The 19,731-nt window shown below is 37.1% G+C and overlaps 1 protein-coding gene across 2 annotated transcripts; it reads right to left on the reverse strand.

Annotated features, from left to right (window-relative positions):
• Positions 1-7,425: 7,425 nt before the first annotated feature.
• Positions 7,426-8,839, reverse strand: LOC142177646 (cis-abienol synthase, chloroplastic-like). Of its 2 annotated transcripts, none has more exons than XM_075246942.1 (5): positions 8,768-8,839; positions 8,426-8,640; positions 7,949-8,069; positions 7,769-7,850; positions 7,426-7,683 (listed from the first exon to the last, which is right to left on the reverse strand). In XM_075246942.1, the coding sequence occupies exons 1-5, from the start codon at positions 8,773-8,775 to the stop codon at positions 7,675-7,677; spliced, it is 435 nt and encodes a 144-aa protein (XP_075103043.1). In that variant the 5' UTR covers positions 8,776-8,839; the 3' UTR covers positions 7,426-7,674. The 2 variants fall into 2 exon arrangements, with proteins under 2 accessions (XP_075103043.1, XP_075103042.1); XM_075246941.1 differs by having other exon boundaries at positions 7,530-7,683; positions 7,769-7,866.
• Between the last annotated feature and the right edge of the window lie 10,892 nt (positions 8,840-19,731).

Below are 19,731 nucleotides of genomic sequence, written 5' to 3' on the forward strand. Positions count from 1 at the left end.
TGTGAGTTTGTTTATTTTCTTTAGCTTTTTTCTTTCTCTTTTATTTAATGAGGCTAACTCCACAGAGGTATTATGGATCACAAAAGAGTTCTTAACTATCTTATGTCTACGATTTGGCATTTGCATTTTGTCCGATCAAGAGGTTGATATTACTCTCACTCTCTATTTATCTCATAGACTACAATTTGTTGATTACTCTCTCTATATTCTATTGCGCTCTCTGATTTTGGTGTGCTTGAAATAAGGCAACATCGTCCCTATTTATAGTTGAATGAATTCTCTCTAAAACCAATCAAAATTGGCTATGTCGCCTATTTGCCAATTTGCAATCTTGCAAATTGTTTAACAACTTGTTCCACCGCCCAAGTTACTTCCTGTAACTTGTTGTAACCAAATTGTGAGTTTGTTTATTTTCTTTAGCTTTTTTCTTTCTCTTTTATTTAATGAGGCTGACTCCACAGAGATATTATGAATCACAAAAGAGTTCTTAACTATCTTATGTCTACGATTTGGCATTTGCATTTTGTCCGATCAAGAGGTTGCTCTAGTGGTGAGCACCCTCCACTTCCAATTAAGAGGTTGCGAGTTTGAGTCATCCCAAGAGCAAAGTGGGGAGTTTTTGGAGGGAGGAAGCTGATGTTCTATCGGAAACAGCCTCTCTACCCCAGGATAGGGGTAAGGTCTGCGTACACATTACCCTCCCCATATCCCACTAGTGGATTATACTGGATTGTTATTGTTGTTGTTGTATTTTGTCCGACATGTAAAAACCAATTGCTTTCCTTGGCAATTCTCTTGGAATCAAACTATTATGTATAGTGTGATTCCATTTGGCTAAAATATCGATAACTTGATTTGCCTCCCTATAACAATGCTGGACAATCACATCATGTTATAATTAATCCACAGAATCTCCTTAATGATATTATCCAGATGCCAAGGTATTTTGTCTTTCCTATTCAACATGTCTACAACTAGTTTAGAGTCGCTTGTGCCTTACGAGTCATTCCAATGATTTATTTATTTATTCAGTTTTTTAAATATTAATACAGCTTCTGAAAATTCATGTATTTGCCATTGCATACTTTTATTCACGTAGATTATACTTGTCCAGAGGCGGCGTAACCCCCAGGCCACTAAAGCAGCTGTTTTAGGCATTACAAAATTAGAGGCCCAAAAGCTATTCTTTTATATGTAATTTAACTATTTATTGTACTTTGGTTACATCGTCATTAAATTGCATCTCATAAAGTAAAAAGAATAAACTCACTTATTATACAAGTTTAAACTAACTTATTACAGCTTGTCTTTAAGCCTCCAACACCGTTGAGCCGCCTATGTACTTATCACGGCACTGTACTTTTTTCTTTACTTCGAACGCGTGCATGGTAAATAAATATGACGAATTAGTCATTTTGAGGAGTTGCGATAATATGTTTATGTGGTTGACGTATTTGTTTCAAACAAAGAGTGCCTTGGGGCCAAAAGGAGTTGGAAAAATTTGCTACTACAATTATTGAAAGATGTTAATATTAGTATTAGAGAAGAGTGACAAGACTTCAACAAAGGAACAATAAACAGATTATAAGATTGATGGCACTAAAACCAAAACTATTACTCTAAGAGCTATCTAATCGTAGGTGACGGAGGTATAATTATTTATTAAGTTAGCATTATTGGAAAAAGCGAATATATTACATAATGAGCTATCCAAGCGTAAGTGACGCATATATAATTACTTATTTAGCTTCCATTATTGGAAAGGTGAATATACTACAGAATAGTGACAAGTCATTTATAGGTATTGTAAAAGAGCAGAATATTAAAAGGAAATAAAATAGAAAGCACTATAAGATTAGTGTCCCGTTGGCCAATACAAAACATTATGTGGCGTACATCTAGCAGCTATCTAATCGAGATCGAGTAATGGGATTTTCTTTAGCTACCATTACCGAAAAATATAATTATATTACACAGTAGTGACAAAGTCTCCCGTAAAATATTGCAAAAACAACAGATGACAAGTAACAAAGCAAAAGATGATATTGGATTATTAACTTATATATTATGTGGGGAGGATTCCGACAAAATTCCTAATAAAAGTATTTGTTGACCCATAAAACAGTACTGTTAAATTTGTTACATGATTTATAGATATGCGAACTGATTTGATCTAAAATGATAATGAAATAAGATTAAAAATAAAACTTAGCAATTGAAACTGAAGAAGAACTAGCTCCGCGAGCAGTGTTTCGGGGATAGAAATGAGAGCATGTAAAGGAGCAAATAAAGTTATTTAATTGAGAGCGAAAATGAAATATAGCATATGTTTTGCCCAGAAATTCGTGTCCTACTGTCATGACTCGGAATTTCCACCCTCGGAACCGTGATAATGCCTAATATTTCACTTGCTGAGCAAGCCAATGTTAGAATAGTTTTTAGCTATTTTAACAATTCAAATTAGATAATAACCGAGAAACTAAATAAACAAAAATAGAGTGAGAAAAACCATAACAATAGCGATATCTAGATACAATCTTAGAACTGGTGTCACAAGTGCACGAGCAACTAGAATAATATAAATAATGGTCTGAATGAAAGTATAACTGTCTGAAATGAAATAGCAGTTAGAGTAAGGTAGAAGGGGACTTCAGGGCTGCGAACACCGAGCAACTGTACCTCAAGTCTTCGTTCAGGCAATCAATCCGAGCAATCTATTGACCGCCGCTAGGACCGACTCCAAAATTTGCACAAGAAGTACAAAGTATAGGATGAGTACAACCGACCCCTTGTACTTTGTAAGTGTCGAGCCTAACCTCGACGAAATAATGACAAAGCTAAGGCGGGTCACTTATAACAACATGTATGCAGTATAATAATAATAACATGAACGAAAACACGGGAAAGGCAAGGCAGTTAACTTATGAAAATAAACTCAATCCTCGAAATCAGTAAAACTAGAGACATCACTCCTCAGAATCTCGTATGAAAACACTGAAAGCTAACACAATGCAATAATGAATACAAAACACACAATCCGTTGCGGCGTGCAACCCGATCCTACCGTATAAACACAGTCCTCCCTTATTTCACCATATCAATATCAAGAATAACATGTAAAAGCCGTTGCGGCGTGTAACCGGATCCCACTATATTAATATCAATCCTCCCTTATTTCACCCATTATGGCGTGCAACCCGATCAACAATAAATCAATAAAATGTGATCAATTCAACAACTCAATTCACAAGAATTTTTACGACTAAAGAATATAAAAGCAAAATAATAAGGAATCCCAGTACCAAATCAAGGAATACTACAATTGATACAAAGCTACAAGCCAAGCCAAATATATGACAGTTAAAGTGTACAACTAAAATAATTAAAGCAAATAGCAATTAATCATGGAAGCATGGAAGAAACTAACATTTTAATACGAGAATAATAAGTGACAAGTAGCAAGTTAAGGTATAGGAAGCAATTAAAGCATATAACAGTTAAGACATGGAATAAAATAATTAACGAAATACGAAAAATCATGAAAACAATTATTTTGACGCCGTATATTCACTCGTCACCTCATATATACGTCGCTACACATGTAATTCACATAACACATAGCTCAAGGGTTTCTATTCCTTCAAATTAAGGTTACCCAACAGTTACCTCGCTCTGCAAGCAAATCAAAGCTCAACCAGGGTCTTTCCTCTAAAATTCACCTCCAAACCAATTGAATCTAACCAAAATCGACTCAATAACATCAAACAATGCTAGGAAAATCAATTACAATACATAAAGTTAAGATCTTTATACTTTTCCTAAAAAGTCAACAAAAGTCAACTCCGGGCCCGCTTGGTCAAAACCCGAGATTCGGACTAAAATTTGATTACCCATTCACCCCGATCCTGATTATGTAATTAGTTTCAAAATCTGACCTCAATTTGAGGTCTAAGTCTCAATTTTACAAAAACCCTCAATTCTACCCAAACCCTAATTTTCTACCATGAATGAGAATAAATCAAGGTTAGAAATCAATGGGTGTTGATGGAAATGGAAGAAAACGAGTTAAAGTACAATAATCTATGAAATGTTGATGAAATTTCTCTTCAAAATCGCCTCTAGGCCGAGCTTTAAAGAGAAGATGGTGAAAAATGGGTGAAATCCCGATTTTTGGAAGTTTAAAATACTGGGCGTCAGGTGTTCATCGCGTTCGCGAGACACCTGACGTGTTCGCGAAGAGCACTGCCCAGTTGGCCTACACGTTCACAATGTTCCTCACGTGTTCGCGAAGGCTTCTTCCCCAGGCCTTCGCGTTCGCGAGCCAAGGCCCGCGTTCGCGTAGAGTAACAACGATGGCCCCCTTCCCCGGTCCCTCAACCCTACGCGTTCGCGAGAGGCTGTCCGCGTTCGCGAAGGGTAGCCCCCCAAAGCTTCGCGTTCGCATCCCAGCCATCACGTTCACGATGAAGGAAAAGCCTCCCCAACGCAGATTACTCTTTGCGATCATGGGAGTATCTTCGTGATCGCGAAGAAGAACACACCAAATATCAGTAGTAGCCCAAAACCAGCAAATTCTTCTAAGTTCAAATGGTCCGTAGCCTATCCGAAACTCATCTGAGCCCCTCGCGCTCCAAACTAAATATGCACACAAGTGTAATAACATCATACGAACTTGCTCGCGATCAAAATAACACATAGAACCACGAATCGGATACCAAAACAATTAAATTTTTTAAAGAAGCCCTAGAACATGAAAATTTTCAACTGGACGTCCGAATCACGTCAAATTAACTCAGTTTTGCACCAAAATTTGCAGACAAGTCATAGTTTCTGAAATGAACCTATACCAAGTTCTAGAACCAAACTTCGAAACCGGTAGTAATAAAGTCAACCTACGGTCAAACTTATGAATTCTTTAAACCTTTAAATTGCTAGTTTTTAACAAATTATGTTAAATAGAGTTAGGGACTTCCGAATTCGATTTCGGGCATACGTCCAAGTCCCAAATTACGATACAGATCCACCGGAACCGTTAAAATACTGATCTGAGTCTGTTTACATAAAATATTTACCGTAGTCAACTCAAATAAGTTTTAAAGCATGATTTCACATTTTCACATAAAACTTTCCGGAAAAAAGGACACGGACTACGCAACTATTCGAGGTCTCGGGACAGAGAAATGAAAGGTAAAACTATAAATGACCTACCGGCTTATCACACCTACACTGTGTGCTGAGCCTGCTATTTATAGCCATATCTAGGGAAACAAGATCCTAGGATCAAGCCCCACTTAAATGATAATAAATGAGTCATTGATGAATGTGTAACAGCAGGACATGAATGCAAATATTTTCTACAATGGCTGTCCATTCAATATTGGAGAATATTCTTCATTGAATTCTATCCGATGGCAAATATTCGATCTGTTCCCGTTGACCATGCTCCCTTCGGGGTTGCTATGTATGGAGACTGGGGAAACCCTCACCTTTGCAGAATGGATGAATCTCTATTCCCAAAACGTTTTCGTGGGAGAGTAATAAATTTCAGCAAACGTGGCCACCACGCTATCCTCACCAGTGTAGATGATGACAATGATTGTGGGTAGATGGAGAGATTTGTCATCATCACCACTAGGGACATCATTCTGGCCACAACTGTGCCTTTTCCTGAGTCGAGGAACCATTTTCGTAAGTTTTTGATTCGTTTCCTTCGTAAAACAATTATTTTCCATTATTGTTGACCTCTTTGTTTCTTTTGCTTTAGCTACCCGGTGGGAACCACCACGAGTCCAAGGCCTGGACTAGTGGGTTCAGAAGATTCTGAAAATTACAATACTAGAATCTCGCCGATGGAAGGAAATGGCCCCAATATGGGTGGAGGGCCAAGAACCATGGTATGAACGAGTCCTTCTTCCTTTTATCATTGTATGAACGTAGATAACTTTGCTAACTCCATCTTTTGCTTGGTTCAAGACTTCCGCAGGGCTCCGTCACCTGACCCGAGGTCGATATTTTAACCAACCCAGAGGAGGCCATGAGGGTGCTACAAGGTTCCCTTGCTCGACGTAGTGGACGCGGACCTGCTTCCGGTGAAAGTGCTTCTTCTCGGAGTCCCCGACTAGAGAACAAGCAACCAATGGCAATTTCTTGGATGGGGCTCAACATAAGAAAATAAAAATTGCAACAATCGAGCTGGCCACGGTGGTTGTTATGGAAGATGGAGAAGCTAGTGATGACGTGTCTGCCCTCCAAAGGAGAAAAACAACTTCATCAGCTCAATCGGACGCTCAACCGGGAGAGCTTCAAAACCTGACCGCAGATGAAGTCCAAGCAATTTAGGGTGAGGTGGAAATAGTAGAAGATGCTGATTCTCTCTTTCTAACTTCCATTGTTGTTTCTAGTCAAAGGAGCCCGGACCCCGGGCCTCTTCTGCCTTCGAATGTGGAGCAACCAATAATCAGCGCTGCTCCTGCCGCAGCTGCTTCTCAACCTTCAATGCCAACAACTTCACGCCCCTCAACATGAGCTGCACCTTCGCCACCAGCACCCACTTCATCTCCTCCACCGGTAACAGGCGCTCGAGAGAGGGGCGTTTCTCCTCCACGGTCCCCCGACCATGGGAATTTGGGGCATAATTACTCACCCCCTTTCCCAGATCCCTAAGGGAGGAGTGCTACTCTTTCGATTTTTAAGGAGTGCCATCTGCTGTCCAGGCCGGTGGTGTTTGCGATCTACTTAAAGCCGTTGGATTCAGAGAAAGATAGGAAGAAAATATGCTTCCTTTCGGGGGAGTGCTTGTTGAATAATGCCATACACATCGTCGCAGCAGTACCGTACTTGTCTTCCTACAATTTCCTTTTCATTTATCTGCTGCAATGGGAATTCTGACTTTGATATATTTTCTTTTTACATGCCAACTTCCTTGCTTCTGAGGGCCTGCAGAAATTGATCCTCGATAAGCAAGGACTCGCTTTCGAGCGGGATTAACTGTTGGCCGACATGGACCAACTTGCTATGCGCCTCCCAGTGTTGGAGGCATAAGCTGCTGAGGCGGGTGAGCTTGAGTCCCGCTTGCAGCAATTCCAAGAGGCTAAGGCTAAGTGGGCCGAGCTCCAAGATACTGTACTTGTTGTTGCCAAGCGCGACTCTGCCTCCGAGGTATAAGTGATTAACTTGAAGGCAACCTTGAGCTCCGTACCAAAGAAGCCAATGCCGCCGAGGAGAAGAGGGCCAAGATGGAAGAAAGATTTAAGAAGATCGTGAAGCAAAACCGGATTCATCTATCTACAACTCGTGGTCTTGATTCTAGCCTCAGTGCCATGAGATCCGAGAGGGACGGTGTTCAGGCCGAGGTTGACAAACTTAAGGGAAATCTCCAATACCATGAGGAATCCCTCATGTTTGAAAAGACTTATGCTATGTACCATATAAGTAGAAAAATCTTGGAAGAGGCGAAAGCGGTCATCGTCGATATTGATGATTGCATCATCAAGGCCCGAAAATTAAAGCTAAATGCCCGAGAAAATCTTCATGCCCGGCCTGCAGCAACTGACTCTTCGAGCACCGGTTTCGAGTACTCGGGAACCTAAGGGGAGGAGGTTTAAGAAAATGATGATGATGAAGGTCCAGGCCCCGAACCGACAGCTGATCCGCCTTCTTGACCTTTGAATCGTGCTAATTCTTCTGCAGAATGTTAGCAAATTAACTACAGGACGTTCAATCGTGCAAACCTCTAAGGCGAGTAATTAAACGATTTTTATCAACAAACCAGAGGAAACTTCGAAGTTGCACATCCGTAATAGTCGAAACGCCATGGCACCATAAGCAACATCTGAAAAAACTTCTTCGTCCTTTTGCGCCCAAAGTCTATTTGTCATTAATCAGAATTACATGTTGATAAGACTAAAAGATGGATTTAAATCAAGGTATATGATCTATCGAAAGTTACCTGTATGTTTCATCTAGAACATTTCTGATTTCTGCTTCGAAATGTCGGTCCATTCCCAGCTTTTGCAGGGTATCGACCATTTGCAGACGTATACGTATTGTCGTAGGATAAATAGTAGGAACTTCGTATAGACGCCCAGGAAAATTAAGAAGAAACTAAATATTAGCAATGGAAAAAGGGGTGGAGATAACATAAAATTATGAGACATAATTTCATGTGAATACTTTTAAAAGGTGATGATCCATTGCTTAGTCCATCTATACCCAGCCCATCTATACCCAAATAACAATTGGACGGGTTAATAACCCGTTTATTTATTTATTGATTTAGTCCATTTCTAATTTCTTATTTATTGATTCTGCGTGTTTTAACCCGTTCATTTGATACCAAATAAAACCTAATACAGAGCTTGTAAAGAGAATCTAAACATTAGGTAGCAATAGTATAATATTTCAGATGATCACTATACATATATACCCCAATTTTTGTGTTGTTTCAGGATTGAATTTATGTATCCAAGGCACTTATCATCATTGCAATGGAAAATCAAAGCAGCTGCAGTAGTGGCTGGTGAGTTGAAAAGTGATCCGTTCTTCTTTTGATAAGTCATCAACTCTTCCCATTGACATAATTTGCCAAGGCCTTCGGCATAGTAATATGCAGGGTTGGTTTTACACTCCCTCAGATCATTCCTGGGTTCAAATTAGCAAAAGACTTTATATGGGTATAATTGATATTTTTTCATCCCATAAATGGTACTTACTAGTAACCTTTATTTTAAGGGTATATACCTTTCCCTTTAATTTTTTAAAAACATACCTTTCCATTGCTGAATCTTGTTTCTGGAACAAGACATTTACGAGGCTTTGGTCCAAAGGCACATTCAAGTTCAGTTCCTGTCACGACCCCAAATTCCCTCTGTAGGATGTCGTGATGACACCTAGTCTCTAAGACTAGGTAAGCCTATCAATGCAGAATAATAATAAATATCTGAAATAATTAAACTACAATTCAAACAATTTCAACTCCCAAAATCCAGTAGAAATAAGTCACAAGCTTCTAAGAATTTATCCTCGATATCTCTATATAACAGAGTCTAAAGAAAATAAAGAAGCAACATAATAAGAATAGAAGGGGACTTCGGAGTCTGCGGGCGTTGACAGATATACCTCGAAGTCTCCTCGTACAGCTAGTTTACTGATGCATGGTCTGATAAAATGTACCTGGATCTGCACAAAAAGATGTGCAGAAGCGTAGTATGAGTACACCACAGCGGTACCCAGTAAGTGCCAAGCCTAACCTCGGTAGAATAGTGACGAGGTCAGGTCAGGCCTTACTAGAGAATAAATAATGGCATGATAAAAATTTTAAATAATATTATAAGATAAAATAACAATAGAAATGAATGAAATAGTATGTCACATTTAATTATATCAAATAATGGCAAATAAATACCTCGTGGAAACAAAATAGAATTTTTTTTAACTTTAAAAAAATCACACAATAATCAAAGGCAACTGCGACCATAAATCAATATCAACAAGGGCACTCCCGAGGTGCCGCGTCGTAGTCCCAAATCATAAACAAATTCACAATATCTCATTTCCTTATCTCACCGCGGGAGCCTTCACAATTTATTTGAAAGAAAATATTTTTTCCGAAATAGCATCCCACGTTTTAGCCATCCTTATCACACCGCATGACTTCTAGTAGTTCCCCCTACTAGCCACGCGTATCAAGCTACCCTTATCTCACCGCATGCGTTTCAATACCCAGACCTTATACCACCGCATGCGTATCAATATCACAATATATCACAATTTGTACCTCAAGTGCTCAAATAATTTAACTTGCCAAAATAATTCAACAATAATATTTTTCCACAATAAAGATCTCATGTCAAAATAATTCAACAATAATATTTTTTTACAATAAAGAGCTCACTGCTCCATCACAATGAGTACAAAAATCTTACAAAAATATTCAGGAGTAAATAATTCAGGAAAATAATGTTTCAAAATCTTTAATACTTTGCTTCAATATCAAGTTTAAAAATGTCAAATACTTCATATTAATAATATTTAATTTAAAGAAAATCAACCTTCAAATAATGCACAGAATAAAAGAAACCAAGTTCCAACTAAACAGATAAAATAATTAGCAGGAAAAGGTCAAGCAAATTTAAAAATATAAACATTAAATCAATAATGAAGAATATAACAAAATGAAATAATTTTATTAATGCGCAACAATGATCTACACAATTTAAAACATAATCTTTTACATTTAGCACGTGTACACACTCGTCACCTCGTGTACACGACTTTTCATACATTACAATTATCAATCCTAGGGGAATTTTTCTCACACAAGGTTAGACAAGTCACTTACCTCTACTTGCTCAAATTTAACCAAGTATTAAGCCTTTTCCTCGATTTTCTGACTCCGATCGACTCATATCTAATCATAATTAATTCGATACTGTCAACAAAAATTATAGTAATCAATTTCATAAGAAAATATTATATTTTTCAATTAAATCCGAAATTAGCTCAAAATTTGCCCGTGGGGCCCACATCTCGGAATCCGGCAAAACTTATAAAATCCGATAACCCATTCAATTACGAGTCCACCCATATCAATTTTATCAAATTCTGATAACAACTCGACCTCCAAATCTTAAATTTTTGTTTTTGGAAGATTTTGCAAAAATCTTGATTTTTCTTCCATAAATTCACGGATTCATGATGTAAATGAGTAGGGAATCATGAAATATAAACAATATAGAATAAGGAACACTTATCCCAATATTTTTCCGTGAAAATCGCCCAAAAATCGCCCAAGAACCGTGCTCCAAAAATCCAAAACGAAATGAAGGAAATGATCATTTTTGGTCCTTAAGTTTCTGCCCACCCGTCACTAAAAGTCCATTTTCCGTCACTAAAAGTCCATTTTCAGTCACTAAAAGTCCACCAGAAACTGCTCTACCAGCCTTCCTTCAATCGATCATAACTTTATGTACAAATATTCAAATGATAAATAGTTTAACTTTCTGGAAACTAGAATCAAACGACTACAACTTTCATGTTTTGCAAATTTTTCGGTTCTTTATGAATTGCGAGATATAAGCTTCCAAAATCGGCTCCACGTATCAGAATTCCTGGCAAAACTGCTCTACCAGCCTTCATTCAATCCATCATAACTTTCTGTACAAATGTCCAAATAATAAATGGTTTAACTTTCTGGAAACTATAATCAAATGACTACAACTTTCTTGTTTTGCAAATTTCTAGCAACCCTCTTTGTCCGAAATTTATTCCGTTTACCTTCCGAAATCCACCCGAGACCCTCGTGACCTTAACCAATTATTCCAACATGTCCCAAAATACAATACGAACTTAGTCGAGGCTTCAAACTACATCAAACAACATCAAAACGACGAATCGCACCTCAAATCAAAATCTATGAACTTTGAACTTTTAAATTCTATATCTTGTGCCGAAACACATCAAATCAATTCGGAATGACTTCAAATTTTGCACACAAGTCATAAATGACATAACAGACCTATTCCAATTTCCAGAATCAGATTCCGACCTCGATATTAAAAAGTCAACCCCCCGGTCAAACTTTCCAAAAATTTAACTTTTGGCATTTCAAGCCTAATTCCACTACAGACTTCCAAATAAAATTTCAATCATGCTCCTAAGTCCAAAATCACCATACGGAGCTGTTGAAATCATCAAAATTCTATTCCGGGGTCGTTTGCACATAATTTGACATCTGGTCAATATTTGAACTTAAACTTTTAATTTTTTATCAAAATTTCATATCTCGGGCTAGGGACCTCGGAATTTGATTTCGGGCATATGCCTAAGTCCCAAATCACGATACGGGCCTACCAGAACTGTCAAAATACTGATCCGAGTCCATTTGCTCAAAATGTTGACCAAAGTCAACTCAGTTGAGTTTTAAAGCTCTAATTCACATTTTAATTCATTTTTCACCTGAAAACTTTCTGAAAAATTTTACGGGCTGCGCACACAAGTCGAGGAATGATAAATAGTACTTTTCGAGGTCTTAGAATACAAAATTAATTATTAAATTTAAAGATGACATTTTAGGTTATCACAGTCTCCACCTCTAAAACAAACGTTCATCCTCGAACGGAGTTAGAAAAAGTACCTAAGCTGGTGAATAAGTGTGGATAACAGCTGCGCATATCATGCTCGGTCTCCCAAGTCGCCTCCTCGACCGGATGACCCCTCCACTGAACCTTCACGGAAGCAATGTTCTTTGACCCCAGCTTTCAAACATGCCTATCCAAAATAGCCATTGGTTCCTCAACATAAGATAGATCCTTGTCCAACTGAACCGAATTGAAGTTTAACACATGAGACGGATCGCTTTGATATTTCCGAAGCATGGAAACATGGAATACCGGATGAACCGCAGATAGACTAGGTGGTAGTGCAAGTTTATAAGCCACATCTCCAAATCTCTCAAGAATCTCAAAAGGCCCAATATACCTATGACTCAAATTGCCCTTCTTCCCGAACCTCATCACACCCTTCATAGGCGAAACTTGGAGCAATACCCGCTCACTAACCATGAATGCAACATCATGAACCTTCCGATTCGCATAACTCTTCTGTCTAGATTGGGCTGTACGAAGTCAATCTTGAATCAACTTAACCTTTTCCAAGGCATCCTGAACCAAGTCTGTACTCAATAGCCTAGCCTCGCCCGGTTCGAACCAACCCGCTGGGGACCGGCACCGCCTACCATACAGGGCCTCATATGGAGCCATTTGAATGCTTGACTGGCAACTGTTGTTGTAAGCAAACTACGCAAGTGGTAAGAACTGGTCAACTCTTATAACTTATAACTTATAAATGGTCAACTCTTATAATTTATAACTTATAACTTATAACTTATAACACCAAGTCATCAATCCGAGGTCGTGTGCTCAAAAGTCAAACCTTGGTCAACTCTTATAACTTAAGATTCTAAAGATAAAAATTCTCAAACCTTCACGAAGCCAACTAACCAATTTCGAAAGTCACAAACCACAAATACATATATGGTAAGAATCAAATAAGAAAACGGGATTCAAATAAACAAAACAAATTGGTCGTATTGTTACAGTTTGGTAGACCCCAAACATGTGTATTAATCAAAAACTCAGTGGAGGAGGACTTAATGCCAATACCTCCATCAAAGACGTACACAACTTTATTTACTAGGTACATGGGAAGAACCAAGTCTACTACCACATGTACCCGGCATCAAATCTACAAAAAGACTCCTCTCTCAAAGACAAAAAAAAAAAATTACAGCAAAGATATAATAGTCGCATATAAAACTCCTGCAAACTACAAAACTTTGGCAGCAACTACGTACTTTGATGAGGTTATTGGGAAAAATAATATCTCTTCCAAGAATAATATTCGCGGTAAATAACAATATCACAAGCGAGTAACAACGATACCAAATTTTTTAACGGGATAAAATATAATACCCAAGCGAAGTAATATAATATCACTATAATATTATAACTTGGTAGTGTTATGAGACTACCCACTCTCTTTTATTTGATGAGGCTAACCCCACAAATCTCTCCCTTAATTTTAATTTTTTTTTTCATTTCAAATCTTGATCTCAATCTCTAAAAATCTTCAAACTTGAGAGGCTTTGTAAAAATATCCGCAGCTTGATCATGAGACTTCACATATTTGAGCTCTACTTTCTTATCGGAAATACACTGCCTTTCCTTGTAGCCTTTAGTCACAAGTTGTGCTTTGTATCTCTCCATATCTCCATCAGCATTCTTCTTTGTCATGTATACCCATTTCACTCCAATTGCTCGATTACCTTTGGGAAGAGTTGTTAACTCCCAAGTGTTGTTCTTTTCTATTGAATCGATCTCCTCCTCCATTGCTTGTCTCCACCTTTTGTCTGTAATAAATTCATCAAAGTTTATTGGTTCACTATCAACAAAGAGACAATACAAAAAATCAAAATTAATAACTTTTTTTGTGCCATCATAGAGCTCTCGAATACTCCTCATCCTCTACGTGTGTTCATTTGAACTTTCTTGAGAAGAAGGAGATGCAACATTAGTTGGTGAAGGAGGTGGAGTAGCAGCTTGCATAGGTTCCACGGTCTCTGGTTCTTCTTCATCACTAAAATGTGAAATAAAATCAAATGAAGTTTCTTCCTGAGCCTCCCAATTTCATGCCAATTCTTTATTAAATTCAATATCACGACTCACTACTACCTTGCCACTGCTTGAGTTGTATAGCTTGTAGCCTTTTGAACTCGTATCATAGCCAACAAACACATGCTTGACACTTCGATCGTCAAGCTTCGCTCTTCCTTGTTGTTGCACATGGGCATATGTTATGCTCCCAAAGATTCTCAAGTGCTTGACACTTGACTTTCATCCACTCCGTGCTTCTTGAGGAGTTTGATCTCTACCATTTCTTGTTGGAGACCTGTTGTTCAAATAAACTACACAAGAAATAGCTTCTGCCTAAAATTCCTTGGGCATACTTTTAGCTTTTAACATGCATCCAGTCATATTAAAAATTGTTTGATTCTTTCTCTCTGTAACTCTATTTTGTTGGGGTGAATAAGGTATCGTTAGAGGGCGACTAATTCCATGAGACTGAAAAAAAGTCATTAAATTCTTTTGAAGTGAATTCGCCTCTTCTATTGAACCTTAAAGCTTTTATTTTATAGCCACTCCCTTTTCCACAAGTACTTTGAAAATTTTAAAGCAGCAAAAGCTTCAGACTTTTGGTTCAAGAAATAAACCCAAGTCTTTCCGCTAAAGTCATCAATGAAAAGCAGAAAGTATTTACTTTTACTAAAGGAAGGTAGATTGATTGGTCCGCACATATCAGTATGAACAAGATGGAGCGGCATGGTTGATCTGGAAATGGATTCCTTTGGAAAACTCCTCATTGCATGTTTTCCAAGAAGACAAGCTTCACACGATTGATTTGAATGGTTGATTGATGGTATCCCACGCACTATGTTCTTTTCTCCCATTGATTTGAGGGCTTCAAAATTAATGTGCCCAAATTGCATGTGCCAACACCTTGATTCATCTTGCACATTAGCCTTCAAACACTTTGCATCAGTTGTTTTAAGATTCAGAGAAATAATCGGTTCTTTGCCATATGCACTTTAGCAATTAGAATTCCACTTGAATCTCTAAACCAAAGATGCATATTTTTCATGTTGATATCATATCCCTTTTCAAGAAGTTGTCCCAAACTCAAAATATTACTTTTTAAATTTGAAATATAATAAACATCTTGAATTAACTTGTGGTCACCATCTTTACAGGAGATTAGAATCGTACCTATCCCTTCAATTTGAATCTTTGAGGTATCTCCAAAGGGCATATTACCTCTCACCATCTTATTGATTTTCACAAACTTGTCTTTGCATCCATACATATGATTGCTTGCTCCATTATCCAAATACCACGAGCCACAATCTTCCCGATCTTCTTCCTTGAGTGCCAACAATAATGTTGACTCATCTTCTTCTTTATTGTTCTCAACAAGGCTAGCTTTCTCTTCAATGTTGCTACGACATTCCCAATAGTAATGGCCAAATTAATGACAATTATAACACTCAATTTTAATTTGTCATACCTTTTGTCCATTATTTTCTTGATAGTAGCCGCGTCCTCTTCTTCCGATTTGTCCACGACCACGACCTATGAATATTTGGTGGATTTTAACTTCATTGTTGAAGTTTTTACCAGTACTTCTTCCTCTTCCATGACCACTACGGCCTCGTCCTCGTTCATTTCCTCGATAACACTTTTCACCTTCATAGTCCTTAAAGGATGCCTGAGTTTTAAGAAGTTGCTCTAGTAGCACTCTTGTCTCCTCTTGATCTTTTCTTCATGGGTCTGTAAAGAACCCTCCAATTTCTCCACCGTCATTGAGTCTAAATCTCTAGACTCCTCAATAGCACACACTACAAAATTAAATTTAGGTGTTAAAGTGCGTAGGATCTTTTCTACCACACAGACATCTTCTATGTCCTTCCCGTGTCTTCTTAATTGATTTATAAGAGTGTTCACTTTTGAACAATAATTTGAAATGCATTCAGATTATTTTATTTTTAAAACTTCAAAATCAGCTCTTAGAGTTTGAAGTTTTACCTTCCTCACCTTGTCAACTCCTTCGAGAGAATTTTGTAAAATCTCCCAAGCTTCCTTTGTGGTAGTAGCATCTGTCACCTTCTCAAACATTGCATCTTCCAAACATTGATGGATGAGCATGAGGGCTTGTTGATCCTTGTTCCTCGTCTTTGCCAAGAACTCTTTTTCATTTTGAGCAAGAGCTTCCTCATTATCGTATTTTGCATACCCTCTGTCTACGATTTCCCACACATCCTAAGAGCCAAGAATGACTTTCATACGTAGATACCATTTCTCATAATTATCTTTTATGAGACGAGGGTATTGAAAAGACAGCGGACTATTACTCGCCATGGCTCTGATACCACATTGTTGGGAAAAAATAATCCCGCCCAGGAATAATATTCATAGTAAATAACAATATCAAAAGAGAGTAAACGATACCAAATCTTTTAACTGGGTGAAATACAATACCCAAGCAGAGCACTATAATATCACTATAATATTATAACTTGGTAGTGTCAAGAGACTACTACAACTTCGAAACAAATAACACTCTTTATTTTTGATACCTCGCCATGATATTACTCCCACTCTCTATTTATCTCACAAACTACAATATGTTGATTACTCTCTTTATGTTCTATTGCGCTCTCTGATTTTGGTGTGTTTGAAATGAGGAAACATCGTCCCTATTTATAGTTGAATGAATTCTCTCTAAAACCAATCAAAATTGGCTATGTCGCCTATTTGCCAATTTGCAATCTTGCAAATTGTTTAACAACTTGTTCCACCGCCCAAGTTACTTCCTGTAACTTGTTGTAACCAAATTGTGAGTTTGTTTATTTTCTTTAGCTTTTTTCTTTCTCTTTTATTTAATGAGGCTGACTCCACAGAGATATTATGAATCACAAAAGAGTTCTTAACTATCTTATGTCTACGATTTGGCATTTGCATTTTGTCCGATCAAGAGGTTGCTCTAGTGGTGAGCACCCTCCACTTCCAATTAAGAGGTTGTGAGTTTGAGTCATCCCAAGAGCAAAGTGGGGAGTTTTTGGAGGGAGGAAGCTGATGTTCTATCGGAAACAGCCTCTCTACCCCAGGATAGGGGTAAGGTCTGCGTACACATTACCCTCCCCATATCCCACTAGTGGATTATACTGGATTGTTATTGTTGTTGTTGTATTTTGTCCGACATATAAAAACCAATAGCTTTCCTTGGCAATTCACTTGGAATCAAACTATTATGTATAGTGTGATTCCATTTGGCTAAAATATCGGTAACTTAATTGCTGGACAATCACATTGGACAATCACATCATGTTATAATTAATCCACAGAATCTCCTTAATGATATTATCCAGATGCCAAGGTATTTTGTCTTTCCTATTCAACATGTCTACAACTAGTTTAGAGTCGCTTGTGCCTTATGAGTCATTCCAATGATTTATTTATTTGTTCAGTTTTTTAAATATTAATACAGCTTATGAAAATTCATGTATTTGCCACTGCATACTTCTATTCACGTAGATTATACTTATTCAGAGGCTGCTTAACCCCCAGGCCACTAAAGCAGCTGCTTTAGGCCTCACAAAATTAGAGGCCCCAAAAGCTACTCTCTTATATGTAATTTAACTATTTATTGTACTTTGGTTATAACGCCAAGATTAAATTGCATCTCATAAAGTGAAAAGAATAAACTCACTTATTATACAAGTTTAAACTAACTTATTACAGCTTGTCTTTAAGCCTCCAACACCATTGAGCCGCCTATGTACTTATCACGGCATTGTACGTTTTTCTTTACTTTGAATGCATGCATGGTAAGTAAATATGACGAATTAGTCATTTTGAGAAGTTGCGATTCACAAAGTCAACAATAATTTTATTTAATCAGCAGAAACAATTAAATTACTTCAAATGCAACAATTCTCAATACATTAATTAAATTCCTTCAATTTCAATAAATTTTTAATTTATCAATTTGCCTCATTTACAGGAATAACAATAATTCTTTAACAAACAGAGATAATAATTCTTTAAATTCCAAAGATTTTCAATTCATCAATTAGTTTCACAAGCGGCAATAAACTATCAAATATCGTGTAATTATTATTATTAGGCACGATTTCTGCCGAGGTCGTACGGACCGATCTAGAGTGTCGTGTACACTGTCGAGGGACGTCCGGCGCGATCCATAGATGCATCTATCCTACCGAGGCGTTCGGCCCGCTCCACAAGAAAGGAGGAAATTTTCTTATGTATTCCCGGATAGAGAGTATATTTATTATAAGATAAATCCGGGAGGAAGAATAATTTCTCTTAACAATTAATTAATTTAAACAGAAGATCAAGCACATGAGATTCACATCCTTTAATATTTTTATCTAACAATTCACATCATATATATATATATACACACACAAAGAATATAATTTAATTCACAATATATTCATATATATCAATTAATATTAATTAAACAAAGAATATAATTTACACAAGTAATTCATGCTTTGAGTCCTAAACTACCTGGACTTTATCATTAATAATAGCTACGCACGGACTCTCATCACCTCGTGCGTATGTAGCCCCCACAATTAGCAACAATTATTACTTTAATTACATATGGGGTAATTTCCCCCTCACAAGATTAGACAAGAGACTTACCTCGTCTTGCTCCAATTTAATCCACTAGTAGGCCTTTTTCACGATTATCCAGCTCTGTCTGGCTTGAATCTAGCCAAAATAATTCGATACAATCACTAAACCAATTATAGAAATCAATTAATTAATTAAAACAGAAAATCAAGTATATTTTATTCCCTCCTTTATATATATATATATATATATATATATATATATATATATATATATATATATATATATATATATATATATATATATATATATCAAATAATATTAATTAAATAAAGAATACAATTTACACAAGTAATTCATGCTTTGAGTCCAAAACTACCTAGACTTTAGCATTAATAGTAGCTACGCACGGACTCTCGTCACCTCGTGCGTACGTAACTACCATAATTAGCAACAATTATTACTTTAATTACCTATGGGATAATTTTTCTCTCACAAGATTAGACAAGAGACTTACCTCGTCTAGCTCCAATTTAATCCACTAGTAGGCCTTTTCCACGATTATCCAACTCTATCGAGCTCAAATCTAGTCAAAATAATTCGATACAATTACTAAAAAAATATAGGAATCAATTACATAAGAAAATAATACATTTTCAATAAAAATTTGAAATTAATTGAAAATTCGTCTGCGGGGCCCACGTCTCGGAATCCGGCAAAAGTTACGAAATTCGATAACTCATTCAATTACGAATCCAACCATACCAGTTTCACTCAAATCCGACTCCGAATCGATACCAAAATCTCAAAAATTCGTTTCTATGAGATTTCTAAATTTTTTCCAAATTTCAATCTCAAAACACTAACTAAATGGTGAAAACAATGATATATTTGTGTATATAGACCAAATCCGAGTTAGAATAACTTGCCCCAATATCTTTCCTTAAAAATCTGACAAAAGTCGCCTCTGCTCAAGCTCAAGTTCGTCAAAAATGGCAAATGGGACGAAATTTCCTCC

This window comes from Nicotiana tabacum, chromosome 23 (assembly GCF_000715075.1).
Source record: "Nicotiana tabacum cultivar K326 chromosome 23, ASM71507v2, whole genome shotgun sequence".
In the NCBI taxonomy this organism is placed as follows: domain Eukaryota; kingdom Viridiplantae; phylum Streptophyta; class Magnoliopsida; order Solanales; family Solanaceae; genus Nicotiana; species Nicotiana tabacum.

Bases quoted from the DNA above. Each gene is read 5' to 3' on its own strand.
- LOC142177646 (XM_075246941.1), bottom strand. The intron at 8,070-8,425 runs GTATATATGTAT...GTCTATACGAAG, and splicing joins GAAACAACACAAAAATTGGG to TTCCTACTATTTATCCTACG. The intron at 7,867-7,948 runs GTAACTTTCGAT...AATGACAAATAG, and splicing joins GTTCTAGATGAAACATACAG to ACTTTGGGCGCAAAAGGACG.